At 46.4% G+C, this 23,929-nt stretch overlaps 1 protein-coding gene across 1 annotated transcript in view; it reads right to left on the minus strand.

Annotated features, from left to right (window-relative positions):
• Nucleotides 1-22,563, minus strand: part of flt4 (fms related receptor tyrosine kinase 4) — a 204,955-nt gene extending 182,392 nt beyond the window's left edge. Inside the window, 2 exon segments of the mRNA XM_084332309.1 lie at nucleotides 22,322-22,348; nucleotides 22,351-22,563. Coding sequence (XP_084188435.1) covers nucleotides 22,322-22,348; nucleotides 22,351-22,378 — 55 coding nt within the window. The 5' untranslated portion in view covers nucleotides 22,379-22,563.
• Nucleotides 22,564-23,929: the final 1,366 nt, after the last annotated feature.

Below are 23,929 nucleotides of genomic sequence, written 5' to 3' on the forward strand. Positions count from 1 at the left end.
GGTAAGGTCCCTCTTTGACTGGCAGATGGTAAAGGCGTGAGAGCATCAAAAGGTAAACACAAAGTGAACTGATTCTCTCGCCTCGGCTACAAAGAAGAGACGCATAGAAGCGTCTGTGAGAAGCAGGGGCGATGTTTTTCATGGCTGGCAAGTTTCCTGTTTTCTTCGTCTTGCCCATACCCTCCTCGCTTCCTTTTTTCATGGACAGTGAGGGGGAGATGTTGCCGTTAGTGTTTCCGTACTTGTCTGTAGTTTTTGCCTCTGATCAGTCACATGACAGGAACAGGAAGAGAAGGACGTTTATATAAACAGAAGGAGCTTTTCTGAGCATCTCATTTTAGCAGGAGAGGATGTAGCAAGGGACCTTCGAAAGTGCACACAAAGGTGTTCACATGTAATGTGATTGTGATAACATGTTGGAGGAGGGAGAACAAAAAAGACCAAAGCCTCGTGTTCAAGCCTCTCTCCTTGTATTTTCCTTGATGAGCTGTATAATTGACTCAATTGACTATTTGCATCAGTCCATATAATTTACTTGCTCGAACTCTCTGGGGTTTTGGAAGCAGTTAAGTGCATTGACATTTTCATGATTGGAAGATCTGCAAGGTTTTGCATAAGCTGTCTGAGCTGATCCCATCAGTCTATATTTTACTTGCTCAAACTGTAGGGGTTTTGTAAGCAGTTAAGTACATTCACATTTCCATGATGGAAAGATGTGCGAGGTTTTGCATAAGCTGTCCGAGCTGATCACAGTCTGGCGACGGCAACAACAGAACTGAATCTATTTAATGTGCCCTGGTCAAGTTATCCCGGTCTTCCTTCTCCATCCGAAGCCTTCAGATCTCTCGTTCAAATAAGACATGATGGAATACAATCATGGGCCAAAGGACGGCTGGAGAGGAGGCATGATTCGGAGATTGAATCATGAAACTAGATGCAGCCGTTGTTATGGCATGTAGGTCGTATGTGACAGACTGTCACATGGTTATTCAAGCGGCACGGTGTTGTGGTGAAAGGCCAGAGCTGTGGTTCTCTGAAATAGCCCTGCATGTCCGGCTGGAGCCCGGGAGGCCAGCCAGGCCACCGAACAGACCTGCTCCCTGGGATGTGGAGTCAAACACCCAACCCCCAGCCACATGCTTGTATACTCTCTCTCCCTATCTCCCCCCTCTCTCTCACACCTTTCTTTCTCTCCCCTTTCTCTCTCTCTCTCTATCTCTCTCTCTCTCTCTCAATCCTCTCTCTCCCACTCTCTGTCTCTCTCACTCTCCCCCATTTCTCTCTCTCTCCATCCTCTTTCTCTCTCTCTCCCTTTCTGTCTCTCCCCCCCCCCCCCCCTCTCTCTCTCTCTCTCTGTGTCTGTCTCTCTCACTCTCTCTCACCTCTCCGAAAGACATAAAAATCAACTTCCTCTGTCATCTCTGTACACAAGGCCAGGCCCCGGCGACTGACTGACTGGCTTTGATTTCATTGTGACTGCGGAGGAAGATGAGGTCGACCCCCACGGTGTCCCCTGTCCTCCCTGCCTTGGTGGGAGTCGTGGCATCCTGCCCGAGGAGGGGTGCAGAGTGAGGATGCAGTGGTGGGCCATCTGGGCTGGTTTCCTATGTCCAAACCCCCTGTCCCTGACTAAATCTTCCTGTACCTGCCTCACAGGCCCACCGGACACCTAAAGCCCTTCCTGTGTAGCGGTTCATTTTCACATGTCATCATTTTTATCACTGAGACATTATTTCCCTTTGCCGGGAAAAAGAGAAACAAACGTATTCTGGTAACTACTTTGTAGGGGAGGTCACTGGATCAGATGATTCAAGATTCAAGAGGTTTATTGATCACATACATACACAAGACATACTAGTGAAATGAAGGTGGCCATGCCCAAAAATACAAATAATAATAGAATAAAATAGAATAGATAATAAAAATAGACATGATAAAAGTACTAAGATAGAATACAATACAATGCTAAGCTTACGAATTAAAAGCTTGGATCCTATGTACACTACTATACAATATACAGTTATACTATATGTCCCTATGCTGATAGGGATGATACTCCCTTGCTGAGATGATACTCCTTTGCGGGTGTTATGACTATTCTGTTGGGAAACATGGGGGATATTTTGTGCCGCTTTGAGCACCAGCAGGTAGCGAGGATTTCCACAGACGAGGCCTGCTGTTATGTCATGCAGCTCTGCTAAAAGACACACAGCGAGAGGTCTGGAGCCAAACTCTGAGGATCTCCATCATCGTGGCCATTGGAAGAGATTCGGGCCATAAACGTGTCTCTGCTGCCCAGTCAGTTCATGTACCAGTGAGCTACATAAATGTGGCTGATTTAAATCACCGCATGAAAACAAGGCCAACGGGGGGGGGGGGGGCTGAGGGGGGGGGGGGGGGGGGCGTCAATTTCCTCAGGCCTTGCCAATGCCTCTTTCCCATGAACCTCGAGTGACCTCCGACGAAGGGGCAAGAGGTATCGCCGACCGGCACAAGCCTGCACTCACTGCCCCATCGCAGCCCTACAGACTCGACTGCCTTCGGGGGTACGCGCCAGTTCGAACATAATAGCAAAGGCTCTCGTTAAACTATTAAATTGTTCAGAGTGATGCTTGTTCCTAAGCAACGCAAGTGTTTTTCAAAGGCTGTAATAGCTGCATAACCGCCACTTAGGCCTGGGGTTCAGTTTCTGCCTTTAGAAACAGTGCAGAGGGACACAGGAAGACCAAAGGTCAGAGATACCAAAGGCAATTTCCTCCAACTATCTGCCATCCCTACAATGGACCTTACAGAGATGTGGATTCTCTTGCAATTAGTAGACACTGTGTAAAGCGTTTTCTATAGCTGACACTAGTCAAGTAGTCAGGGGTGTAGCTCCAGATTCTGGGCCCCATGAAAGAATGTATTTGTAGGCCCCCAGTGAATGTGAGCGCGCGTAAGCGTGCGAGTGGAATTTTTTTTGGCAATTTTTTTATTGATGCAAACACATATGGTTTTTACCTATACATTCGGATCAGCAGTTCAGCACCTGCACTGTTGGTGGGTGAGCCTAGTAAAGGATGTCGCATTGCGTTCATCTTCAATGAATGGACCAATGCAATAGTCTACCAAAGCCCCCCCTCTCTCTCTATATATCTCACACACACACACACACACACACACACACACACACACACACACACACACACACACACACACACACACACACACACACACACACACACACACACACACACACTTCAGAAACAAACATAGTATCAATGAGAGCATCAATAATACACCTGAGTGATGTCTAGTAAAAAAAAAATGGGGGCCCCCCCAGTGCTGGGCCCTTGGAATCATCCTAAACTACCCCCCCCCCCCCCCCAGCTACGCCCCTGCAAGTAGTACTAGGGCAGAATGTGGCAAGACACTTAACCCCTAGTTGCTCCCGATGAGCAAGTTGGCACCTTGCATGGTTGCCTCCGCCATCTGTGTGTGAATGGGTGAGTGAATGGGTGAATGTGAGAAACAAAATTGTAAGCACTATATAAATGCACCATTACAGTATAACTCTGCTGTCGAGTGAAAACCTTGCATCTCCAATATTTATGTTTTAACATTGACATGGTTCTTTTAAGGGTTATGAAACCTATTCAAAAGCCAACGTGTAACTTAAAAAATACATGGGTGTTAATCTGAAGATCTGTCTGCTTTTTCTTTCTTTTTTTCTTGAAAAAAGAAAATGATACCCTGTGGAGATATGAGGTTTTCGCCTGATGAGCGTTTTTGTCAGAGCCGTTACCGTTTGCCTCACATCATTGGAGTGAAATCTCCTAATGAATCTAAACCCTAATTTACAAAAGCCTGCACCTTAGCGCCATATTGATTTCTTAAACCCTCCAATTTGTGGAGAAAATTCAAACATTTATCACAGACTGAAGAACCGGTGGGAGTCTGAATCATTATTTTTTATCAAACAAGTTGCTTTCTGACTCAGATACATGTGTAAAAAGCCTGTAGCTCGTCTGAGGTTAATGAAAATTAAAGTTCAAGACCTCCTTCACAACAGACCGAATCATTACTAAAATGTATCTCCATTCTTTGCTCTTTGGTGAACCTATTGTAAAATGAAAAACATGAAACATATTGCTGCTTTTTGGGTGAAAAATCTCATTTTCAGCCTGACACACGTGTGTTCTTTAAAGTAACACACCAACATTATGGGAAATATGCTTACCCTCTTCTCCAGAGTCAGAGAAGAAGATATTACCAATTTCCTCTCTGTGCATTCACTATAGGAAGCTAGCCTAGCTCAACACAAATAAATGGAAGTGGATGCGGATCAGCTGTTGGCCAAAAACAAGTTTTAAGCTAGGCTAGCTGATCCATATCCACTTCTCCATTCATTTGTGTTGAGCTAGGCTAGCTTGCAGCCGAATAACTTTCTACTGAAGGCACAGAGAGGGAATTGGTATTTATCTTCCTGTCTGACTCTGGAGAAGAAAGTAAGCACATTTCCCATAATATTTGCGTGTTCCTTTAAGTTATACAGTTTTCAATGGGGTTGTCAAACTTGCTCACAAAACAGAGAACCGTGTAACCTTCCAATTCAAGCAAAAGCATTGAGAATCACCTGAACGGGAGATACAAGGTTTTTTCACAATGGCAGCAGCAGCCATAATATTGGATCCTCCCGGGAGAGTGTCCAACACAGGCATGTGACGTCATCGTCATGAGGTAAGGGGATGTGGCCTCAGGTTGCAAGCGATCAGGTAACAAATTAATTTTAATGCATAATCTCAGCACTGCTAAGCACCAGCTCCCAGTCACATAACATTCCACCTACACTGTGCAGAGAGATTTCAAGATTTCAAGAGATGTATTACGAGACATGTAGTGAAATTAAGGTGGCCATGCCCGCCTTGATTGTGCAAAAAATACAAATAATAATAGAATAGATATTAAAATAGACATGATAAAAAGTACTAAGATAAAATACAATACAATGCTAAGCTTACGAATTGAAGGTAATGAGTCCTATTCCTATATACTGCTTACCTAGCAGACCTCACCCCCTATACCAACGCCAGGGCCCTCAGATCGGCTGATAAGGGTCTCCTAACCACCCGTAGGTCTAACTTCAAAGGGGGGGACGTCCTTTTGTGGTCGCAGCCCCTGTCCTCTGGAACAGCATCCCCATGTCCATTAAATCTGCCCCCTCCATCGAGTCTTTTAAATCAAAACTCAAAACCCACCTATATCGCCTGGCCTTCCCTGACTCACTTTGACTCTTGCCGTACTTGTTGACGTGTTGTTCTGTTTTTCCTTTGTCTATCCGTTGATTTTAATTTGATTTTCAGTTTATTTTATACTTTTCTTTGTACTTAGCTTAGCTATGTGAAGCACTTTGGTTGACAAGCGTTGTTGTGAAGGATCAGATTAAACCGAATATGTACGGCACGGTGGTGTAGTGGTTAACACTGTCGCCTCACAGCAAGAAGGTCCAGGGTTCGAATCCCGCTTGGGGACCAGGTTTCCATGATGCCAGTTACCCAGGTGGGGTATCTCCCAGGCCTTTCTGTGTGGAGTTTGCATGTTCTCCCCGTGCTCGCAAGGGTTTCCCCCCCCGATAAGATAAACCCAATGGAAAAACATGCACAACAACAAGATCGCTAACGCTGTGGCGTCCTTGACGAAGACGGACAGGAGCACTTGGATTGGTCCCCTGGCGCGGCTCACGTGGCGCCTGTCTGCTCCCGGCTGCCCTTGGGGGGGAAGGACGACGGGATGGGTTAATCACAGATACGCATTGTATGCATGGTTCGCATGTGTGCCAAATGGTGACCTCGGAGCAGGTCCTAAATTATTATTATTATTATTATGTATATTTATTTATATATATTTAATTGTATTTGTATATCGTTTGATATCCCCTGTATATTCCTTGTACAATATGCATTGAATATCCCCGTTTCTACTAAACAGCCCATAATAGTTTCATTCTACCATTGGACGAGAACCTGGCGCCAGGTTGCCATACCCCTAGGTCCAAGTTCAATCGTGCCGCCTAACATGTCGAGGCAACCCCCGGTTCCGCGCAGTAATATGCCGGGCGAAATACGAATGGTACTATTTGTTCATAGCGCATATATATATGGCGCTCGTAAAGTAGAACTTTTCTTTTAGTCCAGTTCTTTACCCTCCAACAGAGTGACAGACGCAAAAGCCTCCCCACGACGCACGTGCGGTGTAGTAAGGCCTACTTGGCCCAGAATAGGCATTGAGATATCGTGTAGATTAATAGTTGAATGGTCATAGTTTGGCACCATACCGTCGAGTTGGACGTATTCTATTAAGCTAATAATAGTCTATTTATGTATGGTGCATCGTTCGGTTCGAGTTCTACAGTTATCAGTACCCCCATCGTTCCTGACGTTATCTGGACGCTTATCCAGGCTGGTCAGACCCCTAGTGGTGATTGCATCCGAGGAGCTCCGGGTCAAGAGCGACTGGACCTGTATATTGGATTACTCTACCCCGACGACGGCGAGCCTTCCACGGCTCTTGGATTATGCTTTGTGTGCTTTGATTATTCCATGGATAAAGGCCAACACTGCCGAGTGTTGGAATTACCCCCCGGAGAGGACTCCAGGTGAGGCGGCGCTCTACACGTGAGGTCGCACCACGTCTCTCCGTTGTGGACCGGCAGATACCGTTCCACAGAGGGTCCAGCTGTATTCGTCTGCGGCCCGAGGTTCTGTGGGCACCGTGTCCAAGACTTTGGATTCTCCCAAGACACCGTCGGCCAGATGGGATACCGCCAGCGGCTTCTCTAACCCCCCCCTCCTACTGTCTTACAACCAGCGGGACCCCCCCCCCCTTAGTGTATCCAGCTATAATCATTTAAGTACCATCGCTATCGTTTCCTAAATATTCCAGGTTGTATACTTACTCCCTGCGCAACCAGAGATTGGACATTCAATGTTGATTTACCTACGAATACTCATTTGCCATAAAAGTGCATATTCAATATTTCAAATCATAAATGTAATTAAGTGAATGTTGTATACACCTTTTGCTGTATTAAATATTTGATTTGGTACATTTGTGTTGGTTCGTTTCATCAGGTGGGAAAGTGTTCATCATACTTATATCTTGTACTGGGTTGCCAGAAGTTAAAGTACATGAGGTAGTGGTATTAAATATCATATCTAACAATACAGTCAGGGAATTGTACCCCTCAGTTACAATTGGTCCTTCGAGCCGGATGGTAACTAGTGTAATATTAATATAGTGTTATTAATATCGAAATGGCCTATGATGAACACTCCACGAAACGATCCTCCTAACCTAGAACGCCCGCGGCGCAGACGACAGACACCTCAGTACTTAGAGGCTTACACTGTCAGTCAACTACCTAGCCTTCGACAAACGGTAAACGTGGTAAAAGTAGAAAGTAAAATTATGTCTGACCTTAACGACCAGGTTTCCCCGACCACAGAGGCCCTAGTAGGTCCTAATGTAACTGAACAAGCTCACGGTGGGGACCAGGAGGGAATTGACATGCCTTTACCCCCCGCCACTACTCAAGAAGTAGTCCCCGACAAGCCCCGGGAGGAAGACAACCCTACAGAGAGAGAACTCTGCACGGAAGAGGAGGAGGAGAGCGCCGAGGAACTAGAGCTCCAGGACTCCCCAACGAGTACCCCCAGGAGCGGTTCACGCAGGAGCGGCTCACCTCCACTACCGCCTTCCCCCAGCGAAGCGGAGAGGACACTACAACAGGCGTTCCTCGTCAGCCTGACAGCCTCTACCGAACGCGATCGGCTCCAAGCACAGACGCTTAGCGAGCGCGAACGTCTCCAAGCACAGGCGACCAGCGAGCGCGAACACCTCCAAGCACAGCAACGGAGCGAAGAACAGCGCACAAGTCTGGAGATGAGACGCTTCCAGATGGAAGAGAATATGGCAAGAGACCGGGCCGACGCCCAGCGCGCCGCTGCCGGTGCCCAAAGAGAAACAGAGCGCGCCGCCGCCGACGCCCAGCGCGCCGCTGCCGGTGCCCAAAGAGAAACAGAGCGTGCCGCCGCCGACGCCCAGCGCGCCGCTGCCGGTGCCCAAAGAGACGCAGAGCGCGACAGACTACAAGCGCAACTAATAGAGCAGCTGATCAAAAGGACAACTCCCTCTCCCTCCGCCAGGGGCTCAAGGAACTCGTCGAGACAACAGTCAAGAGCAGCGTCACCGCAACGAGCAAGCGACCCTGAACTTGACCAACAGACCGAGTCTAGACCCCCCGCAGATCCCCTTCCCATACCGGTCCAAGCGAGACCCAGCTACAAGGAAGGAGCGGCCTACACTGCGGAGAAGCTAAATAAACGATTACAAGATCTGGAAGATTTGATAGAAGAAGAAGAGGGAGAAGAGGAGAACCAAGCCCGACGACAGCACAGTACTCCACCGGACCAGGAGGTCCCATACAGTCCAGGCTATACCCCCGCGGCGCTGCGCTACAGACCCCCGACTCTATTTACGGGTGAGCACGACGCACGACCAGCCCCGAGGAACAGTACCTGGACCAGCGGGCCATGGTACCCTGCCAGTACCAGCCCACAGCGAGGCGCAAGAGGGGACTCGCCCAGGAGGTCTCTCCCCCAACGCTCGCCGATGTATCAGCCATCCACGGCGTCATACAACGCCACGCCGTCATTCCCAGACTTCGCCTATGAGAGTCGAGCACAGTACACGGAGCTCCGGATGTGCTTAGAGACAATGATGGTGGAGGTCGCTGACGAACGCCACAAGTATGCAATATTATTGAAGCACCTGAAAGTACCGCGAGCGCACAATATAGCGCTAGCCTATGCTACCTCCTCGACCCCATACACAGCGGCCCTTGCAGCGCTGGACGTATATGGGATTACGTAATCCAGGAGATAAGGCATATTGACCGCCTACCCCCAGCCACAGACAATCGCTCACTAGACGACCTGTCAATCAAAGTGCAGTCCCTGGTGGGGATGCTGGGAGCTCAACGGGAGAAGGGCAGGCATGAGCTGTACGCCAACTCTAACGTTGAGAGGATTTTGGAGAAGCTGCCACCCGCAAGACAGGAGCGCTTTCGGCGGCAGAGGGACTACCGAGATCCCGACGGCCCCGAGCCATCCCTCCTTGATCTGGCCGACTTCCTGGCGAGAGAGGTCAGCAGCTTACGACTGGACACCTTCGGGCGGAGCACGCCAAGCTCCAGAGAGGGACCCAGGAGAATAAGTGATGGAAGAAGATCGGTGACTGTCATGCACCAATCAGAGTCAGTAACGAGCAGTAAGAGTCACAGCACCCCCTCGAGAAAGGAGAAGTGGAAGATAGCGTGTCCCTACTGTGAGAAAGAACACTGGCTGTCACAATGTGACCCATTCACAAAGATGAATGCAGAAGAAGTGAGCCAATGGATAAAGTCCAACCGGCGCTGTTATCGATGTGCGCGGCCCCACATGGCAGCCGAATGCCGCCTAAAGAAAAGGTGCAGCCGGTGCGATGGAGCCCATCTAGATATACTACACGATAGTAACGGAAGACGGCCTATACCTGCACCACGGAGCGGCACCAAGGCAAGTGTCATGTACATTGACCCCGCCAGCAGCAACGGAGCTCAAGTGCTCTTAAAGGTAGTCCGTGTGACATTGAGCTACCAGGATAAAGTCATGGACACTTACGCCGTCCTTGATGACGGGTCAGAGAAGACCCTTCTGCTCGCCTCCGCTGCTACTCAGCTGGGACTGCGGGGGAGCAAGAACGAAATGACGATTCGGACAATAAGAAGAGATTTAAAGACGATAAAGGGCGAGAATGTCTCCTTCACTATCGCAGCCAACGGGCAGCCAGAGCGACGGTACAAGATCACAAATGCTTTCACCAGCCAAGAAATAGGACTCTCGCAGTACACCTACCCTGTCACCAAGTTGATGGATAAATATGTGCACCTGCGCCAATTACCTATCCCGCTCATAGACGGCGCTACCCCGACCCTGTTGATAGGCTCCGACCATGCAGAACTCATAGTCCCGATTGACCGGGTCCATACAGGCCCCAGAGGCTGTCCTGCAGCAGTCGAGACCCGCCTAGGATGGACATTACAAGGCCCCCTCGCTAAATCTCTCAACCGAACCGCAGCCACTAGCTGCTTCCACTCCAGAACGACAGAAGAAGACACCACTCTCCTGCAGCATGTCGAGAGGCTATGGACCCTAGAGACAATGCCCTTTAAGAACGAAAAGAAAGACATTCGCTCTAAAGAAGACATTTACGCCATCAACCTACTCGAGCAGGGGACAAAGAGAGTCACAGTCGGCGGAGTGATGAGATACGCAACTCCACTCCTGAGGCGAGAGGGAATGCCCCCCTTTCACGCAAAGAAAGACGCCACGGAGCGCTATCTACTGAACACAGAGCGGCGCCTAGCCAAAGACCCCGCTCAACAGAGTGTGTACCGAGCTGAGATTGAGAAGCTAATCACAGCGGGACACGTAACAAAGATTGACATTAAAGAGGCCGATCAGACGACCGAATCATGGTACGTGCCGCATCACAAGGTCCATCACAACGGCAAGGATCGCATTGTGTTTAACTGCAGCTACCAGATCGGATCCCAAAATCTGAATAAAGAGCTCTTGCCCGGCCCCACACTCGGCCCCTCCCTACTAGGCGTGCTACTGCGCTTCCGCCAGGACAAGGTGGCTATAAGCGGGGATATCAAAGGGATGTTCTTGCAAGTGAGACTAGTAGAGGAGGACAAGCCTCTGCTACGGTTCCTATGGAGAGAGAAGATCGGAGATGAGAACCCATCCATCTACCAGTGGGAAGTACTCCCCTTCGGAACCACATGCAGCCCGTGCTGTGCTACATTTGCACTACAGAAACACGTCACAGAGGACCCAGCAGCAGATGAAGAGGTCCAACACAGTGTGAAGAACAGTTTCTACGTGGACAACTGTCTACAAAGCGTCTCGACTCAAGAAGAAGCCGAGGCTCTCCTAATCAAGTTACGCGCCTCCCTAATCAAAGGAGGCTTTGATCTCAGGCAGTGGGCCAGCAGTGACCCGCACGTATTGCGCAACCTCTCCTCCGCAGACAAGGCTGCCAGCAGCGAGACCTGGATGGCGACAATCCCAGGAGAAGCCCAAGAAATGACACTAGGATTAGTCTGGCGCTTCAAAACAGACTCGCTCCACTATAGACACAAACCCTTGGCTCCAGAGCAAGGAAGGTCGGCGGCGATACCGACCACCAGACGGAGTGTGTACAGAACACTCGCCAGACAATATGACCCGCTGGGATGTATTTTACCTTACACCACCAGGGCAAAGATGATTGTACGAGCACTATGGGACAAGGACCAGGGCTGGGACGACCCAATACCCGCACACCTTGCCTCAACATGGAGAGAGTGGGAGACGGAACTCCGCTCACTCCCAGGTGTCAATATACGCCGCAGCTACTTCCCATCCACAGTGAGGCCAGAGACATGCGAGATTGAGCTACACGTCTTCAGCGACGCCTCCGAAGTAGCCTACGGATCGGTTGCCTATTTGCGTGCCCAAGAGATGGGAGGAGAGATACACACTGCTTTCATACTGGCCCGCTCAAGAATAGCCCCACGTAAGCAACAATCTATCCCACGTCTAGAGCTCTGCGCAGCCCTCGCAGGAGCGCATCTAGCCACGTTAATCCAACGTGAACTCACCATTCCGGTGCATAGAACAATCTTGTGGTCAGATTCCACGACAGTACTCACATGGATTAAGTCTGATTCATGCAGATACAAAGTCTTCGTGGGAGTCAGAGTCACCGAGATTCAAGAATTAACAGAAGAAGCAAGCTGGAGGTATGTGGATACCAAACACAACCCAGCTGACGTCATCACCCGGGGAATGTCTCTGGATGACCTAACCCGTCGCAACATCTACAGTGATGGACCAGCATTCCTCCAGCTCCCGGAAGGAGATTGGCCTACGCCCACCCCGAGGGAAGCAAGTAACGAGGAGGCTGAGAACAAGAAGCCTATGTTCTGTGGACTGAGCACTGTCGCCTCCACAGACCCGAACATAGATGACTGCATTACCCTAGAGAGTGCGCAACAAAGAACATTCCTGCGGCACCACCCAGAGATTCAGTCCACCACTGACATGTCAGCAGCTGACTACGAAGAAGCAGAACTTCTTCTACTACAACGAGCCCAGAGAGACTCGTTCCCCGATGAGCTAGACTGTCTACAGGGAGGAAACCCCGTCCCATCAGACAGCAGACTGATTCACCTGGCTCCAGAGAGTGACGCACATAATCTCATCAGAATGGGTGGTCGCCTGCGGAGAGCCCCCGATCTACCAGATGACATTAAGCACCCGATCGTCTTGAACAGCCGACACAAGGTCACAGAGCTGATCATAAAGAAATACGACGAGGATGTACACCACGCAGGAGCAGAGAGAGTCTTCGCGGAGATCAGACGTCGTTATTGGATATTGCAAGGGAGAGAAGCAGTACGGCGCTTCCAGCGAACCTGTCTAGACTGCCGTAAGTGGCGCGCGCAGCCCAGCATACCACGGATGGCTGACCTACCCCCCTGTCGCCTCCGAATCGGCGACAAGCCATTCCACTCCACAGGCATGGACTGTTTTGGCCCGTTGTATATAAAGAGAGGAAGAGGCACCGAGAAGCGGTGGGGTATTGTATTCAAATGCATGACCACCAGAGCGAAACATATCGAGCTCCTTCCGACCATGAGCACAGACTCATTCCTTATGGCCTTCCGGAGATTCATATCACGGAAAGGACAACCGTCTACATTGTTGTCTGATCACGGGACCAACTTCAAAGGCGGAGAAAGAGAGCTGAGAGAGAGCTTCCAAGCTATGGGCCCAGAACTTAAGACCCACCTCGCTCCAGCCCAGATTGACTTCCAGTTCAATCCCCCGAACGCACCCCACTTCGGTGGAACCTGGGAACGAGAAGTACGTTCTATAAAGACAGCCCTGTATGCCGTACTCGGAGCCCAGACTGTGGCAGAGGAAGTCCTAATGACAGTCCTCACGGAGATCGAGGGAGTATTGAACTCAAAGCCCCTCGGTTACGTCTCCAGTGATGTAGCAGATGTCGACCCAGTCACCCCCAACACACTCCTAATGGGGCGGCTGGACCCCGCGCTACCCCAGACAATGTACAGGCCCGAAGAAGCGAACGGCCGAAGAATGTGGAGGTACAGCCAAGTACTAGCTGACAAGTTTTGGAGCAGCTTCCTACTTCACTACCTACCGTCTCTACAGACCCGCCAGAAGTGGGTAAAAGAGAGAGACAACTTGACAGAAGGAACAGTCGTCATGATAGTTGACCAGTCACTCCCCAGAGCTATGTGGCCGGCTGGCCGCGTAAGCAAAGTGATCACCGGTGCCGATGGCAAGGTCCGAGCAGCTGAAGTACTCGTCCAAGGGCGCACCTACACACGGCCCGTGGCGAGGCTCATAGAACTGCCCCGACTCCCAGATACTATCGATGATGACCATGACCCTATGACTTTGTGAGTTGACTGACCCTTACAGCGGACCTTGAGTGGAAGACAGTGCGGTTAATCTGTCTCTGCTTAGCTAATTAGGTGGGACTAATTAGGGGGCGGCTGTTGTGAAGGATCAGATTAAACCGAATATGTATATTTATTTATATATATATATTTAATTGTATTTGTATATCGTTTGATATCCCCTGTATATTCCTTGTACAATATGCATTGAATATCCCCGTTTCTACTAAACAGCCCATAATAGTTTCATTCTACCATTGGACGAGAACCTGGCGCCAGGTTGCCATACCCCTAGGTCCAAGTTCAATCGTGCCGCCTAACATGTCGAGGCAACCCCCGGTTCCGCGCAGTAATATGCCGGGCGAAATACGAATGGTACTATTTGTTCATAGCGCATATATATATGGCGCTCGTAAAGTAGAACTTTTCTTTTAGTCCAGTTCTTTACCCTCCAACAGAGTGACAGACGCAAAAGCCTCCCCACGACGCACGTGCGGTGTAGTAAGGCCTACTTGGCCCAGAATAGGCATTGAGATATCGTGTAGATTAATAGTTGAATGGTCATAGTTTGGCACCATACCGTCGAGTTGGACGTATTCTATTAAGCTAATAATAGTCTATTTATGTATGGTGCATCGTTCGGTTCGAGTTCTACAGTTATCAGTACCCCCATCGTTCCTGACGTTATCTGGACGCTTATCCAGGCTGGTCAGACCCCTAGTGGTGATTGCATCCGAGGAGCTCCGGGTCAAGAGCGACTGGACCTGTATATTGGATTACTCTACCCCGACGACGGCAAGCCTTCCACGGCTCTTGGATTATGCTTTGTGTGCTTTGATTATTCCATGGATAAAGGCCAACACTGCCGAGTGTTGGAATTACCCCCCGGAGAGGACTCCAGGTGAGGCGGCGCTCTACACGTGAGGTCGCACCACGTCTCTCCGTTGTGGACCGGCAGATACCGTTCCACAGAGGGTCCAGCTGTATTCGTCTGCGGCCCGAGGTTCTGTGGGCACCGTGTCCAAGACTTTGGATTCTCCCAAGACACCGTCGGCCAGATGGGATACCGCCAGCGGCTTCTCTAACCCCCCCCTCCTACTGTCTTACAACCAGCGGGACCCCCCCCCCCCCCTTAGTGTATCCAGCTATAATCATTTAAGTACCATCGCTATCGTTTCCTAAATATTCCAGGTTGTATACTTACTCCCTGCGCAACCAGAGATTGGACATTCAATGTTGATTTACCTACGAATACTCATTTGCCATAAAAGTGCATATTCAATATTTCAAATCATAAATGTAATTAAGTGAATGTTGTATACACCTTTTGCTGTATTAAATATTCGATTTGGTACATTTGTGTTGGTTCGTTTCATCAGGTGGGAAAGTGTTCATCATACTTATATCTTGTACTGGGTGGCCAGAAGTTAAAGTACATGAGGTAGTGGTATTAAATATCATATCTAACAATACAGTCAGGGAATTGTACCCCTCAGTTACAAGCGTCATGTTTAAACGTGCTATATAAATAAATTTGATTGATTGATTGATTGATTGATTGATTGAATATACTATACAATATAGTTATGCTATATATATAACTATACTATACTAACTATACAAAAACATACAGTTATGTTTTTTAAAGTGACCTTTTTTTCTTTTCTAAAGTGACCTGTAGTGTGTGTGTGTGTGTGTGTGTGTGTGTGTGTGTGTGTGTGTGTGTGTGTGTGTGTGTGTGTGTGTGTGTGTGTGTGTGTGTGTGTGTGTGTGTGTGTGTGTGTGTGTGTGTGTGTGTGTGTGTGTGTGTGTGTGTGCGTGTGTGTGTGTGTGTGCTTGTGTGTGGAGAGTTAAGTGTTCTGATGGCCTGCCGCCTGGGGGAAGAAGCTGAGTCTGAGTCTCTCTGTTCTTGCTGCCTGTATGCGGAGGCGCTTGCCTGACCACAGCAGCTTGAACAGGCTATTGTTGGGGTGGTGAGGTGAGGGTCTTTTATTATTCTGCAGACTCTAGATTTGGTCGGGTTTCAGCTGTTGGGGTTGAGGTGTGGAGAGGTGTGTGTGTGTGTGTGTGTGTGTGTGTGTGTGTGTGTGTGTGTGTGTGTGTGTGTGTGTGTGTGTGTGTGTGTGTGTGTGTGTGTGTGTGTGTGCGTGTGCGTGTGCGTGTGCGTGTGCGTGTGTGTGTGTGTGTGTGTTGGTCTTCCATTGAGCTAATTACTTTCCACTTGTAACTTGTAACTGTAACTCTTTTACAGACAGCGGAGTGCCAGTCAAGCCCAGATCACAAAAGAGGAACGGTCCAGATGGAGAATTAAGGCGCTATTACATTGCCATAATCAGCGGCCATAACTCCGCAATTACAGACAGCTCCTAATTGTCGGCTATTGTTGGGTCAAGTATAGAGAGGGGACCCTTTAGGGGAGGTCTGCCATCATAAGTACTGGGCACAGGAAGTGTAGAGGGGTCAGAAAAATAGCGAAAAGGCAGCCATGTGGTTTTGATTAACCAACAGAGAATAGACACATACTGTAGATATTTGACTTTTTTCTAGAGCTGTGGATCCCTGGGTGTTGAAAGAGCTTATCTCTCTGACCCAGCAGTGGTATCTGGGGTGGTGATGTTACAGTGTAAGCACCTAGCGATGAGAATAATGCCAGAACCAGACATCCAGCCGCCCCCTCCTGGGCCTTGCTATTCCACACCTGCGATGACTGAGGCTAAATGGACTCCCTATTTATTTGGACTTTATTGCCGAGAGCTTCCCACGCGGAACAGCGGCATTCCATCCTCCTCCGAGTTGTTCCCCAGTTGATAGAACTAGATATTCAAGGACAGCCGCTGAGGCTCCTACGAGGGCCGTCTCCGCGGAGCCCCCGAGGTTGAATCCTGAGATCATCCCTGAGAATAGGGGGCTATTGTTGGCTAAAACAACTCGACCTCTATAGCGGATGGCTAGAATAATACCCAGACTTGAGTGTCCGATTTCTGGGATGATCTGATCAAGCAGAAGTATGCGTACAGAAAACACTCTGCTAAAAGCAATATCAACACCATACGCCCCAAGTCATAGCGATAGCAGAAATCCCTTTCTGTGATAGATCTCGGCATTACACACACACACACACACACACACACACACACACACACAGATATGACATGTGTGCACATTCAAGCATACACACTCATGCACACACAAAGCGATTACACTGCTGTCATATGTACCTATACCTACCAATAAAAAGTAGGAAAATCAATCAATAAGTCACAATGTTAAATAGTAGCCTTGATGGTGAGGTTACATAAAAAGCCTGAAGGATCTTTGAAATGTGAGAGGAATCCTAAAGCCATGTAATACATGCTACTGTGGAGCCAGTATGACAGGAAGATGGTACTAAAATGGCTTCAAGCTACATAAACTCTACTGTGGTGAAAATTCCTTTCATAGAATGGATGGACTTAGATGGCAAGTCTATAAAGTATTCTACAATTACTCAGTCCCTCGACATCTCACATAGATTACGAGAGAGTACTACTCTCTACAGGGAGTAGCGGGACCTGTGAATTCCAACCAAGTCAGTCATCAGATCATCTGCCAGGTCTAAAACAGATGCCCTGAAATAGGCTCCTGAAAAATATAGTGCCTGCATTCTCATGATCACATTTACACATTATAACTGTTTTAAAATGTTTTTTTGTAACATTAGGGATGGGAAAGGTATGTCTGTTTGAAAGGACAGAAATGGGACATTGCTCTCAGTCCCTATTTGTTCCCCTTTACACCACCTGGGGTATTTATTTACCATTCTCCTACGCCAAGAGTTGGATGACATTCCACTGTCAAACATCTCTGCCCAAACAGGAAGTAAACTAAGCGGCACTGTCTATACCCATTTTATTTCACTTAACATATTGGATAAATAATATGATATTATTATTCCCCCCATATTTTGTTAGTCTCCTTTTTTTTCTTTTTTTTGTCTTTTTTCCCCTCCATTTTCCTCCGATTTTCTCCCATCCCAATGTTAGTCGTATGCCAATTCCCAGTCCCTTCCTGGTCGCTGCGCACTTACCCCCCACAGTCAGATCATCTGGGAGAGTGGAGGCTACCACGTGCTTCCTCCGACACACGTCCAGCCAATCACCGCTTCTTTTCACCTGGCAGCGCGGATTCTCATCGAGAGGGCGTAGCGTGTGGGAGGATCACACTATCCCCCTCAAGTCCTATCCACGCTTAGCAGGCGCCCCAACCGAACTGTAGGAGTCGCTGTTTACAACGACCCGGACCCACCCCGCCAGCTTCTCCCACCCTCTAATACAGCCAATTGTATTAGTGCAGACGGCCAGCCAAGCTGGTGACAACCCCGGAGCTGTGAGCTGGATTCGAACAGGCGAATCCAGCTCACAGCTCCGGGGCTGGTGACGAACGCAATCTCCGCTCGGCCACCTAACCGCCTTTGTTAGTCTCTTTTATAAATAAGAACCAGAAATGAGTTGAAGAAAGGTGAACTATAAAGACGATAAATGTAGGGTTTCCTTATGCAGAAAATACTACTTTTACTACTTTTAATATTACTTTTCTGACAAACTTCTTGGTTATGTTGGTTGTGATACTTTTTTGTGATTTGCATATGGCAAATAAAACTGAATCTGAATCGAAATTATCTGTATACACCCAATTCAAAGTTATAGCCACATTTTCTTTCTAACTGTTAGTCCAGATTTGGTACAAATTGTAATTATCTTGGCCAGAGATGTTTAGCAGGCTGTGATGTACAGGCGTAGACAGCTCTGTGTAGGAGTGTGGGTGTCTCATATCCAGATGCATGCTCTGAATAATAACTGTGTGAAATATTAAAGGGGAATGCCACTCATTTTAAGAATTCACATAATATGTTCTTCCTGTGCCCCAGGACAGTTCCGTCAGTATTTGTGAATGCGCACCACTCTCAGTCAGAGAGAGAGAACCCAACAATCGGTGATGTCACTGAGATGTGAAATGACTGGGGCTCTGCTTTTGTGAGGCCTCAACATTTTTGCGTGAGCTCTTACAATAAAATTAGGTTTTAAATCTGGTTCAGACCCTCTTGCGATGCTAGAATATAAACATTATTTGGATGTAAGAACTCAAACAGACATTGTATGACTTAAGATAAGATAAGATAAGATAAGATAATCCTTTATTGATCCCCTAGGGGAAATTCAGGTGTCAGAGCAGCATGGGGGGGGGGGGGGGGGGGGGGGTACAGGGTGGGGATGCATAGATTCACAGTACAGTACAATATAGTCATATAAAATATAATAATAATAATAATAATAATAATAATAATAATAATAATAATAATAATAATAATAATAATAATAATAATAATAAATAATAATAATAATAATAATAATAATAATAATAATAATAATAATAATAATAATAATAATATAATAATAATAATAATAATAATAATAATAATAATAATAATAATAATAATAATAATAATAATAATAATATAATAATAATAATAATAATATAATAATAATAATAACGTGCTATAAAAAGGTAATAAAATAAGTAATATAAATATAAGGCAGTGGTTCTAAAACTTTTCCAATGTCAAAGACCCCCAAATCATTACGATTTTGTACCAGGGACCCCCATCTGAGAAGATTATTTCTTTATTTAGTCCAGAATTCCATAACTACTTGTATAGTATGGGGAGATAAGAGGAGAGGAGAGGAGTGAAACTTATGATCAGAATAGTCGTTCCTGAAGTGAATAGAACATTAGTAGGCGATTCTCCATTTCACTGCAGACGGAGCAGATGGAGTTTTTGAATAGAGACACGTGTGACGCTAAGGATGGCAGTGACAATGGAACTACTTTCTACAAAACATACATATTCAGAGAAAATGATTATATGTGATGTGATTTATTTTAGAATTAATGACTATCTCTACAGTGAGTGGTTGCCATGGTAACTAAGGACTCTGTATGCAGAAACCACTGGATGGTGCATTGTATGAAAGGGGTCAGGTTAGTTGCCATTATCAAGATGGCAACTAAGCAGACTAAGCAGACTTCTCCTGAGGGAGACTTTGGTGACATCAACCGATTGAGGGTTCTCTCTCTGATTTCTAGCTTTGGGGGAGAGTGGTGTGTGTTCACAAACACTGACTTAACTGCCCTGGCACGCAGGAAGAACATTATGTGAATTCTTAAAATGGGTGGCTTGTAGAAGAACGATTTCATCAGCACACAAACAAACGGCTTTCATTTGAAATTCTCAGGTATGAATAACACCATTTTCAACCGACATGTACAACCTTGGAAACAAAACAGTGTTTCTCGTTATTATGACTGAAGTCAAAATGCAATTACATTTAATGTGATGGGGAAATGGGATCTTTCTCCTCTCCCTGCCTTGGATACTTGGAGCTATACTCGAGTCTATTATGGTTGTGTAAATGTGTGCCTTTGAATCTTTTATGAAATTCACTATTGACTTGAAGACACAGGGCTGTGGCGCTTAATAGCTGTGCAGTATATAGTCTATGTGATGATCAAAATGGGCCCAAGTGGCTCAGGAGGTAGAGCGGTCATCTGGTAATCAGAAGGTTCCCGATTCGATTCTGCCTCCGAGTGTCCTTGAGAAAGACACACTTAACCCCCTAACTGCTCCCGATGAGCAGGTTAGCACCTTGCATTATCGATTGTCGCCTCCACAGTCAGTGTGTGTGAATGTGTGAGTAAATGGGTGAATGTGAGTAGTAAGTTGTAAAGCGCTATATGCAGTCCATTTCAATGTATTTATTTATTTAAAGATAGGGACATGTAAACATGCCAGATTGTAGCTATAAGCTCATTTCCATCTGTAGTACCTTTTTATATGTAATATGCTAATGGCTCTCTGTAATCACACACTGCAATTAATTCACCAGCATAACCTCTGATCATGTTAGCCTATAGTTTGTTCAGCTATGGTTTTGCAAATGATGTACAGTGCGCGCACTGCGTTGGTGTTTTGTTTTTGCATTGGCCTCACCTGGCTGATGGCTGTACGGTCTAGCAGTTCCATGAAAAACACTGCAAAAGCCCTCTGTTTTGCATGGTGTAACGTTATAGCGTACCTTAGAAACACAGTGTGGTGAGGCTGTGCTATATTCCTGAAGCCCAGAGAACACCTCAGAACAACAATGTGGTCAGGTTGAAATGGGTGAGAGAAGGGGAGGGGACTTTACACTTACTTTTGTAAGCTTTATACCTAATAAAGTCTGATTGATTGATTGATTGAAAAGTTTATTAACATATTGCAGAATGGGTACAATACAGTACGGCTCAATACACACAATTGTTAAGGGGATGCAGACCAGAGAAAGACTTTCGTCTTGTTTACATCAGGGTCCCCCATTTTCAATTCATCATAAGCATCAGAAAGTTATCATACTGTAGTTAGAGGTTACTGAGGAGGACGGTAGCTTTACACAAACAACATACAGTATGTTTTTTGGAGGCTAAAAAAAATATATGGGGAACTCATCTCCCTATCTAGTCATTCTAGTGATACCACTGGTTTGCACTGTAAGCCGCCCTGTTGAAAACCAGACCACTGTTTATCCATTTTTAAATGCAATCAACCCAGGAGAACAGCTCCAGATATGAAAGGAGCGAGAGAAATCCACTGTTGAGTTATGATCTGAGCAGAGCAGCCATATGGTAGGTCCCCGCTCACAAACTATTCCCCGTTCTTTATGAACAGCTGCTCAACAGCAATCAGTGATGAATAACTCTCTGCCTCAAACCTGCACATTCAGTCATAGAGTGAAACCACAAAGAAACGGATTCACGTTTCCACAGAGGCCCACCAATAATCCAGACTGAGTACCCTATATTAAACACATCAGCGATTATATTGCCAAAATTTAGGCTATATGATATCAAATCGTAGGCTAGAATCATGTCAAAATGTTGAGTCGATTCTAAGAGCTTTGACATGTTGTTCAGTCATGCAACAGTTTCCTTATGGTTTTAAATCACCCCGCGGTCAAAAACGGTCAGCCCAGAATAAACACCCAACATGCACCACATGGGTCAGATTCTGGCAGGGGGTCAGAATTCGGCACAAGTTCAACACTGGCCACTATAGTGTCTATGCGCGCGGACACATTTGAAATGCGCGCTCCGAGCCCAATATTAATTCACGTCGTTTTTCATCAAGACATCACGCCGTGGCCTTGAGCCAACTTTTATTTTTAAGGAGATCGATAAGGCGTTTTAAGCAGCAACCTTTGTTGTTGTTGTTGTTGTTGTTGTTGTTGTTGTTGTTGTTGAGAGCATAATGTTTAGGACCACACTCAAAAAGTGGGTTTGACTTTTGGACATAATGAACATTCCCCAAATCTCATTAGAACATATCAAGTCTGAATCGATGGATACACAAACCATTGTGGATAAATTGAGGGCGAATTTCTTTTGGGGAAAAAAAAAACGATGTTTTAAATTTCATCAAATAATTAAAGAAAACGGACAAATATGATCGGGATCTATATTTGGATCAATATTTTGTGTTAGGCTGCAGCCTATATTACATATTAGGCCCATCAGATTAAAGTTGTAAAGTGTTCAATTCACCTTGTATTAATAAAATAGATTCTACAACTGGCTATTAAAAATAAAAAATAAAAAATGCTGATAAATCACTCCGCGTCAATTTATTCACCAGCTCTTACAAACTTTTGCGCTCACAAAAAAAAAGTTTTAGATTGGCTGTCTCTTAATTCTCACCTGAGGCATATGCAATTCCAATCCAATCCGACAGAAAAACGTAGAATCTGTCTTCATTTCCAGATCTCCAGTCCCCCGAAAGTTAATCGATTTTTTTTTTATATAAAACGTCGTTAGTTTTAGTGGTGTTTGTTGACCAGTGCAGAAGCGGGGGATCGACCGGGCAAGTAAAGTCCGGGGCTGTAAAAACTCAGGTGAACTCTCTCTCACACAAACACAACTCTGCAAAAGAGGATGTGCCAAAAGAGTCCTAAATGTTGGAGACAGGAAAACAAACTCGTTTCCCTGTCAAAAGGATGCATATAGGATTTACAATGAGTTCCCCTTCCCTTGCTCGTGACTGGGGCGCGCACACCCACTCCTGGTTCATATAAACGCCTGCTGAATGGCTGATGCTAGATCACACGGGGGTCATCGGCGTTTTATTTGGGGCCGTTGGTTTTTGGCCAAGCTGCAAAGCCGCAAGTCGTCACAATTTTTTTACCTTCATTTTTTTTTTATAAACCAGTCCCTAATCCTAATATAACCTTGATCGATTGAAAATTGTATTAACAGATTGCAGAATGGGTACAATATACAGTACAGAGTTTAAAAAAGAGAGTATATATTTGATGAAGAAACTGTACATTGGAGGAGGTGGGTAGGTGGGGTGGAGGGGGGTTGGGTAGGTGGGGTGGGGGAGAAACTGTAAAGGAATGTGAATCACTACCCACCTTCAAAAACACTCTCAAAAAACACCTACGTGAGACTGCAATTCGAAACTGGCCCCTACAAATGTCCTAACCTAGTTGTACAGTAAATGACCAAGTAAGGCTTTGTCAATATTCCAATGTACAGTGTAAAATGTGTGTGTGTCCCCTACCCAACCCCCCCCCCCCCCCCCCCCCACCTCCAATGTACAGCCCTCACCCAACCCCACCCCACCAACCTCCTCCAATGTACAGTTTCTACGCCAAATGTATATACACTCCTTTTCTGGACACTTTTGTATCACAAACAGTACTGTATTTGCAAATCTGATATGTCATAAATGTATAGATGTAGCAGTACTGTCTATCTGTATGTCATGTATGTCATATATGTTATGATGAATTGAAAATGGGGGACCCTGGTGGAAACAAGACGAAAGTCTTTCTCTGGTCTGCATCCCCTTAACAATTGTATGTATTGAGATGTACTGTACTGTACCCATTCTGCAATCTGTTAATAAACTTTTCAATCAATCAATCAATCAATCAATCAATCACAGCTCAATACACACAATTGTTAAGGGGATGCATTATACCAGAGAAAGACTTTCGTCTTGTTTACATCAGGATCAGGGTCCCCCATTTTCAATTCATCATAACATATAATATGATACAGATAGACAGTACTGCCTACATCTATACATTTATGACATACCATATTTACAAATACAGTACTGTTTGTGATACAAAGAGTTTAAAAAAGAGAGTATATATTTGATGAAGAAACTGTACATTGGAGGAGGTGGGTAGGTGGGGTGGAGGGGGGGTTGGGTAGGTGGGGTGGGGGAGAAACTGTACATTGGAGGTGGTTTTATGGGTGGGTTAACCTTAACCACCCCGGGGCCCACATACCTACATA

This window comes from Notolepis coatsorum, assembly GCF_963971535.1.
Source record: "Notolepis coatsorum genome assembly, chromosome: 16".
NCBI classification, from domain to species: Eukaryota; Metazoa; Chordata; class Actinopteri; order Aulopiformes; family Paralepididae; genus Notolepis; species Notolepis coatsorum.